Source organism: Hemiscyllium ocellatum, chromosome 5, assembly GCF_020745735.1.
Source record: "Hemiscyllium ocellatum isolate sHemOce1 chromosome 5, sHemOce1.pat.X.cur, whole genome shotgun sequence".
NCBI lineage: Eukaryota > Metazoa > Chordata > Chondrichthyes > Orectolobiformes > Hemiscylliidae > Hemiscyllium > Hemiscyllium ocellatum.
In genome coordinates, this window is record NC_083405.1 from 121,038,707 (window position 1) to 121,055,593 (window position 16,887).

The 16,887-nt window shown below is 42.8% G+C and overlaps 1 protein-coding gene across 1 annotated transcript in view; it reads right to left on the reverse strand.

Moving 5' to 3' along the window:
* dpp6a (dipeptidyl-peptidase 6a) overlaps nt 1–15,696 on the reverse strand; it is a 1,150,594-nt gene extending 1,134,898 nt beyond the window's left edge. Inside the window, exon 1 of the mRNA XM_060825137.1 lies at nt 15,505–15,696. Within this exon, the coding sequence (XP_060681120.1) occupies nt 15,505–15,696 (192 nt within the window). The remainder of the gene's footprint in view (nt 1–15,504) is intronic.
* Between the last annotated feature and the right edge of the window lie 1,191 nt (nt 15,697–16,887).

Below are 16,887 nucleotides of genomic sequence, written 5' to 3' on the forward strand. Positions count from 1 at the left end.
CATTGCAAGGAAAGCAAAAATGGGGAGCATTCTGCATAAATCTTAATCGATGTCTTACAGAGTCCTTTTTTTGCTTTGAATTTATCATCCAGGCATTACACTCTAAATCTATCTCTAATTGCAGCAACAACTTTGCAGCACTGATTGTGGATTGTCATGCACTGTTATATGCAGTCTTCTTCCTGCTCAGGAGCCTTAAACACACTGTACATGTGCATCGACATAGTTCAAAAACAAAATACTGATTCGGTCAACTTCATAAAATTTTTTTAAAAAAACATTCACAGGGTGAGGGTGTTGTTGGCTAGGCCAGTATTTATTGCCCATCCCTAATTGCCCAGAAGGCAATTCATGTCAACCACATTACTCTGGGTTTGGAGGCCAGACCGGGCAAGGATAGCACGTTCCTTTCCTAAAGGATATCAGTGAATCAGAAGGGTTTTTCCCCTGCCAATCAGCAATGGACTCTTAATTCCAGACTTTGTTTTTCATTCAATCCAAATTCAAATATCTGCCAAAGCAGGATTTGAAACTGGGTCCCCAGAATATTACCTGGGTCGCTGAATTAACAATCCAGCAGTAATACCACTGGGCTGTTGCCTCCCCCAACTCCCACAGCAACCCCTTGTCACTTGATGAATTGTTTTGCCCACTGAAGGGTTTTAGAGCATTGCCTGATATTTAGAATCATGAAGGAACTTGAGTTATGTTATCACTGCCAAATTTTCTAAGAATCAATTAAACGCAATTTAAGAAAAGTGCATTTCTAGTATGATTTTGAGTGATAGATTGTTGAGTGTTTACTGCAGTTTCAATCTTATCCTGTATGGCAACAAATCTACTTGGTAATCTTCAGACTTCTAAAGTTCACAGCCTCCACACTGCACATGTGCTAAAAATATTTTTAGACAGTACAATAACCACTAATTAATATCAGTAGAGATCTTTATTTTCCTTGAACCTCAAATCTACATACCAGCTGATCTCCCTTAAATGTTTTCTTTTTACTAAAATCTGCTGGCAGCTAATGCCCAAATCTGGGATTCAGCCGATCAGAAAATCCTGAATTTGAATCCCTACAGTGTGGAAGCAGGCCATCTGGCCCATCGAGTCCACACCAAGCCTCTGAAGAGCATCCTACCGACTCTGCATTTCGCATGGTTAATACACCTAGCTCGCGCATCTTTGGATTATGGGAGGAAAGCAGAGCACTCAGAAGAAACTTGCGCAGACACAGAGAGAAGGTGCAAACTCAAGACAGACAGTCACCCAAGACTGGAAATAGTCCCTGGCACTGCAAGGCACCAGGCTAACCACACAGCCACTGGGTCACCTTTAATTTACACTCACTCTTTGATTCTTGTTGGTGCTATGCCTTCAGTATAAATTGCTGATTCATCAGTCAGCAGATGTACAAATTAATTGAAGGCATAACAACATGAACCAAGAAGCATTATTAGAAGAACAAGATTAAATTATTGCTCCCTGTTCTAATTGTTATATCAAACCATAACAAATGGACATTGTGTAAAACAGCACAATAATAGCTATGTATAGGTTAATGGTGCTAACAGGCTGAGCATGAGCCTTTGGGCATTGCAATTTGTAGTTTTTAAAATGTTCATCAGAAAATTCAAATTCAAAATTAATTCAATTGGTTGTGGCATGACAAATGACATATTTTGAGGAGGTAACAAGCAGCATAGATAAAGGGGAAGAGGTGGATGTAATACATTTGGATTTTGAGAAGGCATTTGATAAGGTATCACACATTAGGATACTTAATTAGATAAGAGCCCATGATGTTGGAGATAGTATATTAGCATGCATAGAGGATTCACTAGCTAACATAAGTCAGAGAGTTGGGGTAAGGGGGACTTTTTCACGATGACAATGTGTGACTAGTGGAGTCCCACAAGGATCAGTACTGGGTCACAATTATTTACAATATATACTGATGACATGGATAAAGAAAGTGAATACACCATAGTCAAATTTCCAAATGACACAAAATTAGGTGGAAAGGCAAGTGCTGAGGATGACACAAAGCGTTTGCACAGGGAGATAGACAAGCTAAGTGAGCAGGCAAAAACTAGGGCAATGATATATAATGTGAGGTTGTGCACTTTGGCAGGAAGAATATTACTGAAAATGATTGAAATAGAGAAAGACTGAAGAAAGCTACTGAAGGATGCTGGGAAGCTTGAAAGGATTCAAAAAAGATTTGCAAGGATGTTGCCAGGGTAGGAGGATTTGAGCTACAGGGAGAGGTTGAATAGGCTGGAGTGTGGAGGCCGAGGGGTGACCTTATGGAGGTTTGTAAAATCATTAAGGGCATGGATAGGATAAGTAGACAAGGTTGCTTCCTGGGCTGGGGAAGTTCAGGACTAGAGGGCATAGGTTTAAGGCGAGAGGGGAAAGATATAAAAGGGTCCTAAGGGGAAAGTTTTTCCCACAGAGGGCAGTGCGTGTATGGAATCAGCTGCCAGGGGAAGTGCTGGAGGCTGGTACAATTAGACCATTTAAAAGGCATCTGGATTGGTATGTGAATAGGAAGGGCTTAGAGTGATATGGGCCATGCTCTGGCAAATAGGACTAGATTAGTTTAGGATAACTGGCTAGCATGGATGAGTTGGACAGAGGGTCTGTTTTCGTCCTGTACATCTCTATGATGTACATAGAGATACATCTCTACCTCTCACCCATGAATCACCAAAAGTCCAAGTCCAATGGGTTAGAGGTAAAGCAAATGAAATGTTGGACTTCATTTTAAACGGATTGGGGTACAAACATATTGAGGTTTTGCTAAAAATATGTAAGGCACTATTCAGATCACAGCTTGAATACTATGAACAGTCTTTGTCTCTTTTATCTACAGAATGACAAATTGGCATTGGAGGCAGTCCAGAGAAGGTTGACTGGATTGATATTAGGTATGGAGGGACTGTCTTATGAGAGGAAGTTGAGCAAGTTGGTCCTGTTCTCATTGGAATTTAGAAGAATGACAGGTGACTTTGTTGAAACAGAAAAGGTTCTTAGGGAACTTGACAGGACAGATCCAGAAAGGTTACTTCCCCTTGTGGGAGATTCCACGTCAAGCGTACATACTCTCAAAATAATGGGTCACCCATTTAGGTCAGAGATGTGGAGGAAGTTTTTCTCTCAGAGGTTAGTTCATCTTGGAATTATTTATTACAGATGACTGGTGAGGCTTGCATTGGTAAGTATATTTAAAGCTGAGATAGACAGATTTGTAATCAGTCAGGGGACCAAGGGTTAGAGGAAAAGGTAGAGTTGAGGATTATCAGATCAGTCACAATCTCATCATACATAGAACACTCGATGGGCTGAATGGCCCGTTTCTGCTCTGATGGTCTTATGGATGGTGTCAAGCTCCTTGTGTGTTGCTGGAGCTGCAGTAATCCAGGCAAGTGGAGAATATTCCATCTCACTCCTGACTTAGGCCTTGCTGATGATGGAGGGCCTTTGAGGAGTCAGCAGGTGAGTTGCATGCCACAATTATAAAGTTACAAAAATTGTTCAGGAAGAAAAACTGAAAGCAAATGAATAAACCACTCAACCTAGAGATAAAATTCAGCGTGTCTTCCATTTTGACAGAATAAAATATTGATTATATGCTTTGTTATTGACCAACATAAAATTTACCATTATATCATTACTCCTGAAAGTACAGAATAATTACTCATTTCAGGACACAGAATAATGTGAAATCAATGGACATTTTGATGTTTTACTACATATTTTCCAGTATGCAGAAAGCAGAGAGTCATGTTAATGTGATTGTAGGTTATTTACCTGCTACAATTTATTGTTACTGACTGCAGATCACTCCTATGGGTACAATGCGCACCCTGCATAGAGTAATTCAGTATAGTATGCGTGTGTATATACCTGTAAGCCTGTCAGTCAGGTCTGCACATTTCACATATGAATTCCTTTTTGTAAAGAACATTGTCATCCTTTTACTTATTAAAAAGAAGAGAATGATAATCTGGATAATAGAAAGAACTCCAGTGTTAGCAAAGAGGAATAAACCTTTCTACACAGTGCATTGGGCACAATAAGTCTGTTCAATAATACAAAGACTAAAATCTCCTCTGATCTGTGTGAATGGGACAGTGAATCTAAGCTAAGTAACCAGGGAGACCAATTGCATATGATCATAACCAACAAGTTATGATTAACCATCTGTAGGAATAAGGAATTGTTAAAATTCATTCACAGGATGAGGGCATTGCTGGTTGGACCACCATTTATTGCCCATCCCTAATTCAAACAGCATTTAAGGATCAACCACATTGTTGTGGGTGACAGTTTCCTTTCCGAAAGGAAATGAGTGAACCAAAGGGTTTCACTTCAATGGACTCTTAATTCCAGAATTCTTATTAAATTCATATTCTACCATCTGCTGTGGTGGGATTTGAACCTGGGTACTCAGAACATTACATGGGTCTCTGGATTAACAGTCTAGCAATAATACCACAAGGTCACCACCAGCCCAGCTCAGATGCCTGACTAGCTGGTTTGTGATACAGAGTAATGCCAAGTGCATGGGTCCAATAACAATAATAATTGTTATAATAAAGACCCTATACACACAACAATCAAGACTAATGTCATTGGATAAACAGGCAAAAAACTAGCCACTAGGATACATGAACATCAACTCGCCACAAAAAGACTAGTATCTTTACATACAGATGAGGAAGGACAACACTTTAACTGGGACAACACATCCATGCAAGGACCAGCCAAACAGAGACACACGCGAGAATTCCTCAAAGCATGGCATTCTCACCGGAACTCTATCAACAAACACATTGACTTGGATCCCATTTACCATCCCCTGAGGAAAAGAATAGGAATCAACATCACCACAGGAAACGATATCACCAATCCAAGGAAACCTAAACACATAAATAAAAAGTGGGCTGATGTTACCTAGTATGGTGACAAAACGTCTGAAAATGAGCCTTCCAGCTCAGATAACAAACCTACATCCAGAACCTCAACCCAAGCTGCAAATCTTCTCAAAACTCGCCAACAATAATTTTAGGGCCTTTCTCCTGGGTTGGTGACGATTCACCACGACACATTCGCTGCTGCCACTGATTAGCCGCTGCTGGCTCACCACCAGCGTTTCTCCACTGGGGTCGTTTGACCTCTGGAAGACTATTCATCATGGGAAATATATGTTGGTACTGATTGTTTACCCTCCTGCCTGTTCTTTTATACTTCTCAGTCCCCTTTATTTATACAAGTACATACTACATATTGATTAAAAAAAAAGGTGAAATAAATATCATTTTATTGGTTTATACATAAAAATGAGTTACAAACACTTGGGGTGGCGAATCGTCCTCAGCAGCCAATGGGCTGTGGTGAAGCGTCCTTGGCGGTGAAAGGGCAGTGGCTAATCAGCGGCGGTGAATCAGTGGCGGCGAATGGTCCCATCCCGCTTTCTCCCAGCTGGTTGATACCAAGCTTTGTCATCTCCTCATCACATGTGTTCCTACTACAGTTAACCCATTACCAGCTCCTAATGGTCAACATTAACAATTATTCTCCTTGACTGAATATTCCCTATTCCTTTGCCCAACTTTTGTTCTCTCTGTCTCTGAGCTCCATCTCCTCCTTTTGTATATCCTCCCTCCACCTCCCAACCCCATCTTTAGTATATATATATCATCTTTTTCCTAGGTACATTTAGTTCTGAAGGAAGGTTGCTGGATGAAAACCATTAACTCTGCTTTCTCCCCACAGATGCTGCCAGACAGATTGCTGAGTTTCTCCAGCAATTTCTGTTTTCATTTTGGATTTCCAGCATGCGCAGTTCTTTGGCTTTTTTTTTCAACATGTATTTAATTCCTGCTCAAGCTAATGTTACCATGAAGTATTCTTCTCAATCTCTCCGCTTGCCTGAGGTCTGGTGACCCTCATGTTAAACCTTCACTGCCTTCTCTCTTCAATGTGAGAGCAACCCTATGGGCTGGTAGAATTATGGTGACTTAAAGAGTCATAGAATCACACAGTACAGAAATAGACTCTTCGGTCCAACCAGTCCATGCCGAACATAATCCCAAACTAGTCCCACCTGCCTTCACTTGGCTCATATCTCTCCAAACCTTTCTTACTCATGTACTTCTCAAAGCGTGTTTTAAACATTGTAACTGTACCCACATTATCACCTGCTCTGGAAGTGTATTCCACACATGAACCACTCTCAGTGCAAACACGTTGCCTCTTATGTCCTTTTCAAATGTTTCTCCTCTGACCTTGAACAGGTCTTGAAATCCCCCATCATAGGGAAAAGACACCTGCCATTCACTTTATCTATACCCCTCATGATTTTAATAAGCTCTGAAAGGTAACCCCACAACCTCCTATGCTCCAGTGAATAAGGCTCCAGCCTATCCAGCCTCTCCCAAAAATTCAAGCCTTCCATTCTGGGCAACATCCTGGTAAATCTTTTCTGAACTCCCTCCAGTTTGATAATGCCTTCCGATAACAGGGTAACCAGAACTGGGCATGGTATTCCAGAAGAGGCCTCACCAACATCCTGCACAATCTTTACATGACGTCCCAGCTCCAAAACTCAAAGGTCATGATCCTGTTTAGTGGGTTTTCCAATTATTTGATCATACCCACTTCACAATACCTCATCTGCCTGTTCTGTGGACATAGAAGAGGGACGAAAACTATGCACTGTGTTGTGCGTATCAAACCAAATAAACTGTTGCTCACTTTTCTCAGCTCTGCAAATATAACATTGACTACAGTGGCATTTGCAATTGCATTATACGACTCTCCCCTGCACTGGTTATTTTCAATTAGTTCTTGATGTTTGCTTATTATGCTAAAAGATCCATTTGGCAGGTTAGAAAAAAACAATTTTTAGAAGCTTAAGTAACTTTTTAATTCCTTAATTATGACAAAATAAGATTTGCTATGCTTTTATTTACTTTGGGTAGGAATGTTGGCACTGCTCCAATGCTACAAGTAGGGGCCATGAATTTTGGTCACAATGTCATTTTTAAAATGTTCTCGCCAATGAACCAAAGTAAAGTCACTGGGTTACTCATTTTGATAGCACTGATTCAATATGTTCATCACCTGTAAAAGGTACTTTCCATTGCTCAGCAGCAACTCAATGAATCACTGAAAGTTCCAAGTGGAAAATAATGGATACAGAGAAATGTTACAGAGAACAAATTATTTACAAAGGTGATTAAATCTACCATCTTAAGTGTGTTACTATAACTAATTTCCCATCATTGTCAGAAAGTCATAGTCATTGAGTCATGGAAACAGACTCTTTGGTCCAGCCAGTCTGTGCTGAACATAATCCCACCTGCCTACTTCTAGTCCATACCATTCCAAATCTTTCCTGTTCATATACTTATCCAATTGTCTTTTAAACGTTGTAATTGTGCCCACATCCATCACTTCCTCAGGAGTTTCAATCCATCTGTGAACCACACTCTGTGTGAAAGATTTGCCCCTCATATCCTTTTTAAAACTCTCTCCTCTCACCTTAAAATGTGCCCCCAATCTTGAAATGCCCCATCCTCGGGAAAAGACGATTATCATTAACTCTATCTATATCCTTCTTTATTCCATTGTCAAGTGTCTTGTTTAATTTCTGTAATGCACATCACTTTGTGTTTCTACTGCTCATCACAGATTTCATTTCTTTGATGCAAGATATTTTTAAGTAGTGTTAGACTTTTCCAATGCCAATTCTGAAAGTAAAAATAGAAATAGTCTGTTGGTGAATATATAACAGTACCTTAACAGCAGTGATATCCCAGGGCACTTCACAGGAACATTTGTTAAAGAGAATTTTATATCTACCTGCACAAGGAGATATTATGAGTTGTGAATGTAAGTTTGGTCAAAGAGGTAGGTTTTAAAGGCATGTTTTAATGGTGAAATGAGAGATAGAGGTGCTTAAAGAGGGAATTCCAGAACTTAGGACTTAGGCAGTGCAAAGACATGCAAGGTTTTTGTAGCAAAAACAGATCTGGAAATTATTTAAAAGTAGCAATTAAATCAAAGTATCACGTGAATAATGGAAGAGGGTGAGGCTACCTGTTTGTCTCATTTCATAATTAAATCCCAATCCCAATTGTAAAGAACTGGTCCATATTGGCAGTACTCAGGAGAAACAGTTTTGTGGTTCATTTATAAAAGGTATCTGAACCATGATTTGTCTTCAAAAAATATTCCTGAGCAAGTTAGAAGGAGTCCACTCCAACCCTCCAGCCTGCTCTGTCATTCAATAAGATCATGACTGACTCAACATTTCCTCCTATCCCCAATAAGCCTTCACCCCTTGCTTGTCAAGAATCAATCTGCCTTTGCCTTAAAAGATTCAAAACTCTGATTCCACCATGTTTTGAGGAAGGAGGTTCCAAAAACTCCTGACCCTCCATGAGGAAAAAAAAACCTCACATGTGTCTTAGATGGGACAGGAAACAACTTCTCCACACCTATCCTCTTCAGGTTCAACAAGGTTTGTTGTTCTCGAAAATATTCTTTTTCTTTATTCAGGTTTATCAATTGAACTGAAACCTGTACTTGAACTTGTATCTCCACAGCCTCTGGGTTACTAGTTTGGTGACATTAATACGATGACATCCCCTCCCTCTGTAATGTACAGTTAATTGTTTGCAAGAATGATCCAACACTCTGTAATAACATCAATAACATTAAGTAGAGTTGTTGATTCATAGAACATAGACCAATAACTCTGACATAATCTTGGCAGCACGGTGGCTCAGTGGTTAGCTTTGCTACTTAACAGCATCAGGGACCCAGGTTTGATTCCACCCTCAGGCAACTGTGTGGGGTTTGCACATTCTCCCAGTGTCTGTACAGGTTTCCTCCGAGTGCTCAGGTTTCTTCCCACAATCCAAACACATGCAAGTTAGTTGGATTGGCCATGCTAAATTCCCATAGTGTCTAGGGATATGCTGACTAGGTGGATTAGCCAAGGGAAATGCAGGGCTATAGGCTGGAGCAGGGTGGGCCTGGGCAGGATGCTCTTCGCAAGGTCAGTGTGGACTTGATGGGCTAAATGACCTGCTTCCACACTTTTGGGATTCAATGATATTGTTAACACGTAGTAACTTAAAAATAAAACAATAGTTGATTCCCAGGAAATGTTACAACCAGCATAAAAATACACGCAATATTTTGTGTGTCACCATCAAGAGTGTTTTGAAGCACATTGAACACCAAGCTCTTGAAGCATGATGACATCTGGCACTGGCACAGCAGCCAAATTAACACTTAATAAATATCCTGGAATAGTTCCTATAATTAAACAAACAGCCAGACAGACTGAGTTCAAGCTGCAATTTAATCTTAGTGTCCAATAAAGGTGATCAACTGCCGAAGTATCAATGACTTATCATATAACTTGCATCAATTTGATTATCTCGCCTTCACTTTCATTAATTCTGGAAGTGTTTAGAGTAGAGTCTCTGTATTCAAATTTGAATTCCGTGTTCCAAAATTACAGCCAACTGTCCTTTATTTGAACAGACCTTGAAAATCTAACTGGGCTTTATGAAGTAAATGAATTATCATGAATTATTTTAATTGGACACAAGCATATCAAGTATATTCCTGAACATTATTCTTAGGGGACTTCTTAATTCAAATAAATCATGATGGTATTATGAACACATACTCTGAAACATTGTCACCCCTGAAAACCAGCCAAAAGAGTGAAGATGTCAAATTCAAAACAAAATACAAACACAAGGGACGACCTGGAACGCTTCTGTGTTATCCAATTACAAACATTGTCCCTGGTAATTATATCAGTGTCATATTTGACTCCATGATCAGTTAAGGCTGACTATTTCCACCTCAATAAGATTCCCTAACCTTACCTTGAACCAGCTCATGTTCTGCTGAAAACCTCAGCCTTGCCTTTGACACCATGAGCCTTGACTATTCCAATGCAATCTGAGTCAACTGCTGTGTTTTACACTTCTTATGCTTGGAGTCATCTCAACGTCTGCTGCTCATATCCTAATGCACACCATGTCCTAACTCATTTCATATCCTGTTCACCCTTCAGTCCTACTCATTGACCTATACTGACATCTGGTGAAGAGATACCACCATTGCATAATTCCCACCTTTTTTTCAAATGCCTCCCTACCCTTGACCATCCTTATCCCTGTAACTTACTCAAGCCCTACAATTTTACAAAATATCTGCTCTCTGAGTTAGAGACAAAAACATTGCTGATGTTAGAATCCAAGGTAGACAAGCAGGAGGCTGGAAGAGCACAGCAAGTCAGGCAGCATCAGGAGGTGGAGAAGTCAACTTTTCAGGTATAACTTTAAACACCCAAAACACTGACTTCTCCACCTCCTGATGGTGTCTGGCCTGCTATGTTCTCCCAGCCTCCTGATGCTGCCTGGCTTTGTGTGTTCTCCCAGTCTCCTGATGCTGCCTGGCTTGCTGTGCTCTCTGTCTCCCGATGCTGCCTGGCTTGCTGTGTTCCCCCAGCCTCCTGATGCTGCCTGGCTTGCTATGTTCTTCCAGCCTCCTGCTTGTTTACCTCTGACAATTCTGTCCTTGAGCTACCTCCATTTTAATTGTTTCAGCTTTGGCAATCTCAGCTTTAGCTGCTGAGGCCCTAAGGTTTAGAATTCTCTTGTTAAAATCTCCTCCCGGCTCTGTCGCTGCTTTTGTCACTTGTGGTGGTCCTAAATCCTACCTGTTTCACCAAGCATTTTGTCATTTACAACAGTATTCCCTTGTGACCAGTATTAAATTTTGTTCATAGGTCTTTTGTGAAGTAACTGTGATATGTTACGATAGTACAGCAGTTCTAGAAATACAACTTACTGTACTAATTCGTGTCCTAAAGCGGATGTAATTATTGACTCTGCAGCTAGTGGCAGTACCTGATTGCAACTGCAGCTTTGCTAATTTAACTTGCAGCCACCATTACAATTTACAATCATACATTTTTTTTCAGTTTAGACTATGGCCTACAGCTGATACTGGTCAACAAGACAATGAAACTGTGGGAAAATCTTGAAATGGTATGCTATCTATGTTTTACAGGTCGCACTGATTGAATAATGAATTACAATGCAATTGTTGAATGAGAATTGAGTTCCAATAAGATGAAGCCAGACTGCAGCAGCTTTCTATCCGAAGACCAGGATTACTTAGTGCCATCAGTAATCATAGAGATCTACAGTCCTTTGTGCCTGTGCTAGTCAAAATAACCACAAAACTATTCTCATTGCATTTTCCAGCACTTGGCCCATAACCTCAAATATCTTGTAACCTTTGGCATTTCAAGTGCATATCTAAATACTTCCCTAATATGGAGAGAGTTTCTGCCTTTTCCACACTAACAGGCACTGAGTTCCAGGCTCCCACCGCCCTGTGGGTGGAAAGCAAACCCCCACATCCTCTCTAAACCTCCTGCCCTTCCCTAATATTTATGCACAACAACCCCTCCCCCCACCCTTTGCCATCATTTAACCCTCCATCAAGAGGAAAGTTTTTTTTCCTGTCTATCCTAGCTGCGTCCCTCCTAATTTTACAGATCTCCATCATTTCCCCCTTTCAGTCTCCTCGTCTCTAAACCAAAACAACTCCAGTCTGTCCAATCCTCTCTTCATAACTGAAACTCCCTAGCTTAGGCAACATCCTGGTAAATCTCCTCTGAACCCCCTCCAGCGCTGTCACATCCCTCCTGTAATGTGCATTCCTGAGCTGCACACAACACTCTGGCTGCGGCCTAACCAACGTGTACACAATTCCCCATGACCTCCCTGCTCATAAATTCTACGCCATATTTCTTCTTAACCACTCTATGCAGCTGTCCTGATACATTAAGGGTTCAGTGTACACGCACACCAAGGTCCCTCTGACCCTCCCAGGGTGAAACTGTTCATCGTGTATTCCCTCCTCCTGTTTATTCTGCCCAAGTGTGACAAGTTTCACTTATTGGATTGAATTCCATTGAACACTGATCAGCTCATCTGACCAGCCAGTCTCTATCGTCCAGTAATCTAAGGCTATCCTCTTCACCATTACCTGCCACACCAATTTTCATACTGTCTGCAAACTTACTGATCAAAGCCCCTACTTCTGGGCATCCCTACTGCTCATGCCACTAACGGCCCTGATTTGCTATTACCAGAAGTTGCAAAGAAAACTTCAAATCACACTGACTGAACTATTCAACATACACTTGTATTTTTTAAGCCTGTACTTCCAAAATTCTAAATCAAAGTACATTTTAGCTCTGTAATAACCTCTCAATCTCTTGGCAAAAGTGGCTAAATTACAAAGTTAATAAAAGAATTAAAAAATTGCGGATGCTGTAAACCAGAAACAAAAACAGAGATTGCCGGAAGAGCTCAGCAGGTCTGGCAGCATCTGTGGAGAGAAATCAGAGTCGGGTCGAAACACCAACTCTGATTTCTCTCCACAGATGCTGTTAGACCTGATGAGCTTTTCCAGCAATCTCTGTTTCTGTTTCTGGCACAAAACGTGGCTTTTATTCGTTGTTCTTGGTAGGGTAATGCTGTTTTGGTTTTACCGTGGTCAGTTCTGTCCCTGATCCTGTCATTATTCGCATATGTGTGGTTATTGAGAGAGGCGTTCGAGGTAAACAGCCCGCACCAGCTTCCCCGGGGGATTGACGTCCAGTCAATAACTACTCCCTCTGAATGTACCGGCGGTATAAATGAACCTTAGCCCGCCCAAACAACAAGCAAGTGCTGCTAATGGGGTAAATAAAGACACCTAACTGATTTCAAGACTGCAATCTTTTCGCGCGAAAGTTGTTACCCCTGCCCAATGCTGGGTCTCACAATTTAACCTTGAGTCCTGAGCTGAACGGAGCACCGACTCGAAAAGTTAAAAAGAAACAGGAAAGGTTACAGAAGCTCGGCAGATGTCTGACAACACCCCCGGGGACCAGTCTCTTTTTTTAAAATAAAAAAAAACGAGAATGTAACAGACGAGAGAGCCCAAGGGGATCCAAACATTCCCAACAATGTGCTGTCCTAGGATGATTGATCACACTTTCAAGAGATTCATCTGAACGCAACTTAAATATTTCATGGCAACACGGCCGTGTGCAGCGACGTCACGGAGAAGAAAATGTAATGAACTTATTTGTCAAGATCCAACAATCGCTTGTCTAAAAGGCACGATTACCCCCCCCCCACCCTCACCCCCAGACCCAACGCTGCTGAGACAGTGACTGATGGACCATACCAAGCTCAGCAGATCTCTGCTCTTCACTCTTAATCTCGAATTTAGATCTCAATCAGGCTGCTTTGGTGAGATAGATTTTTTAAAAAGAAATCCAGAGGAGAAAAACAAAATGTTAAAGGCTGCCATAAAATAGTGTGACCTATTTTCCGAGGGGGGGGGGGGAGAAAAATCTGGACAAACATGAACTTCTTGACGGTGTAAATGTTACTTAACACAAGGCCAGGATTGTGAGCATCTGCCCCGAGTTCAGAGTTCATTCGACCGTCATACAGTTGGCTGTGCGAGAGGTATTTAAGAGAAAGCTGAATAGATTCTGTGTGAAATGCCTTGTGTTTTGGTTAGAAGGGACCCAGCCAAAGGGCATCCTGCATCTTAACGATCCCATCGACAGCAACACAACGTGCAGCAAATTGCATTTCTCGCGCGTCCTTCAGGAACAGCTCAAACCCTAACAATATCAGCAGCAGCAACAGCCGCTAGCGGGCTGGTGGCTTGATTCCTCCCAAGTATTTTACAGACTAACGCCACTAAAATAATCAGAAAACCAATCCAGGAGCTTTCACTCCTGCACTGATCAGGCCAGAACTATTAAAGATGCTCAGGTTGCCAAGGCGATATGTAAATACAACTTTTTAAACGGTTTCCGATTCCTTCCAGCAAAGCCAAGAATCATTTTTTCCCCACAGATCCTCAGCGTCCGGCGTTCACCACATTCAAATGTATAACTGAGCTCTACTTTATACGGGAGGGGTCCCCTCACTACCTCCCCGAACACACACTTTCAACCAGGACGAAGGATTGTCTCTTGCGACAACAGAAACATAACATGGATTGTAATCCTACCGTCTATAAATATATCGCCGAGCAAACAAAGCACGCAGTTTGTCATTGAATAGAAAACTTCAGAGCAACTTGATACCTGGTTAACTTGCTGAGATTGAACGAGACAGCGATTTGGGGAGAAAGAGGCCCGAGAGGTTCAAATGAAGCAGAAAAAGACAGAAAGGCGCACAGGAGGGACACACACACGTATATATACTGACATATACACAGGTGCGTATACACTGACATAGTCATATACTGTACACACAGGTGCACATACACTGACATAGTCATATACGCACAGGTTCATACACACAGGTACAAACGCACACATAGGTGCACATACACTGACATAGTCATATACGCACAGGTTCATACACACAGGTACAAACACACACAGGTGCACATACACTGACATAGCCATATACACACAGGTTCATACACACAGGTACAAACACACACAGGTGCATACACACTGACATAGCCATATACACACAGGTTCATACACACAGGTACAAACACACACAGGTGCAGATACACTGACATAGTCATATACACACAGGTTCATACACACAGGTACAAACACACACAGGTGCACATACACTGACATAGCCATATACACACAGGTTCATACACACAGGTACAAACACACACAGGTGCATACACACTGACATAGCCATATACACACAGGTTCATACACACAGGTGCACATACACTGACATAGCCATATACACACAGGTTCAAATACACACAGGTGCATACACACTGACATAGTCATATACGCACAGGTTCATACACACAGGTGCATACACACTGATATAGTCATATACGCACAGGTTCACACACACAGGTACAAACACACACAGATGCACATACACTGACATAGCCACATGTACATACACACACACAAAGGTGCATATACACACACAGGTGCAGATACAATGACATAGCCATATACACAAAGGTGCACATACACACAGGTACAAGCACGGATGCATCTGCACTGACATAGCCACATACACAGGTGCATTTATACTGACAGTCACACGCAGGTGCATGCATTTATCCTGGCACAGCCACACATATACAGGTGCCAATGCACTGACACAGCCATACACACCGGTGCAGATACACTGACACAGCCATACACACAGGTGCAGGTACACTGACATAGTCATTGACACGCACAAGTGGAAATACACACACAGCCACGTACACAGGTGTATATACACTGACACAGTCACACATACACACAGGTGTACATATGCTGACATAGCCACACACACACAGATGCATATACGCACGCAGGTGTGCATACACTGATCAGCCATATACACACACACGGTCCGTGAAGCCAAACAGAAAAGGAGCAGGTAATGATCATCTTACATCATCGTCCTCACAGTCAGCTCTGTGCTGGTAATGGTACCGGGCTCGGTTGTCTTCCAGGGACCGTGCAGTTTTCCCTCCGTTGTCCTCATCATTGCACTGGCCACCGAGTAGGTGACTAGCCTCGGCGGGAGCTGGGTAAGACCTGGAGGTGTTGATCTGCCCAGTGATCCTCTGATACAGCGAAGCCATCACAAAGTCAGCTCTGGAGACTACGGCACGAACTTCGGCGCAGACGCCGGTCGTACAGGCTCCACCGGGAGAGAGTGGGGGGGGGGGGGGGGAGGTTGAGGGAGGTGGCTGGAATACAGGGAGACAGAGATATGTCCTGGTGTGAGGGAGGGAGAGGCCTATCCGCTCTAGAAGGGGTAGATCTGGCGTCCTCGACAACCCCGCCGGCTGTGAATCGACATGCAGTTAGAACATCTCCTTTAGAGCCGGTGCGATCACTCCTGGGTTGACACTGGCATCAGGAGGAGGGGTTCAGCCGGGCAAATACTGCATTCAGGACACGCTGCCTTCCTGGCTCTCCCTCTGCTCGGAGGGGGAAGGGGCTGGAGGCTGTTCCAGTCTCACTACATCAGCGACAGTCCTTTCCCTGCGCTTCCAATATCAACTCTCCCTCTGTCTCTCAGACACACACACACACACACACACAGATAGAGGCTACACCTGACCCACCGCTCCCAATGGTGAACACACACACACACAGAAAGGACAAACAGCCGGAACTGACGAGGAAGGAATCCACCAAAACAACTTAATCCCGATTTATTCCTGACCTCCCCGTAAACTGTTCCAAACTCGGGGGAAATGGGGTGCAGAATCTCAGCCGGACAGGCTCCCACAGCGATGGGGGAGAAGGTGCAGATGGGGGTTCAGGGTGAATCAGAGAGGGAGTATAGTGTGCCGTGTGTGTGTGTGTGTGTTTGCAGATGAAGAGAAATCGGTTTCAGCTGCTACAGTGCCCCTCAGGGGGGGAAAAATCCCCCACAAAGCTGCGAAGGACCACCACCAACAAGGCGAGGGATTTAGCATTGCCTCCCCAGTTCGGCTCAGCATCTCGCCCCCTCCCGTTGAGCGGATGCGAAGGAGAGAGTGTTGAATTTTTGGTGTGTTAAGGCTGCAGCACCCCTCTGTGGATATATTGGACAAAGCAGGTACCGCCGACAGAGAGACAGAGATTGTCATAGTCCTGTCCCCGCGCTTCCCCACCTCAGCACGAACACACAACACTGTCCTCATTCCCAACTTGAGAATGCAGGTAACCCGCACTGGTAGCAGATACTCCCAAACAGAGGGGAAAGGTTTACATTTATCTAGCGCCTGGTCATGCCCGCAGCGAGTCCCGGCGTGTTTTACAGTCAGTGGAGGGTGAAAGTA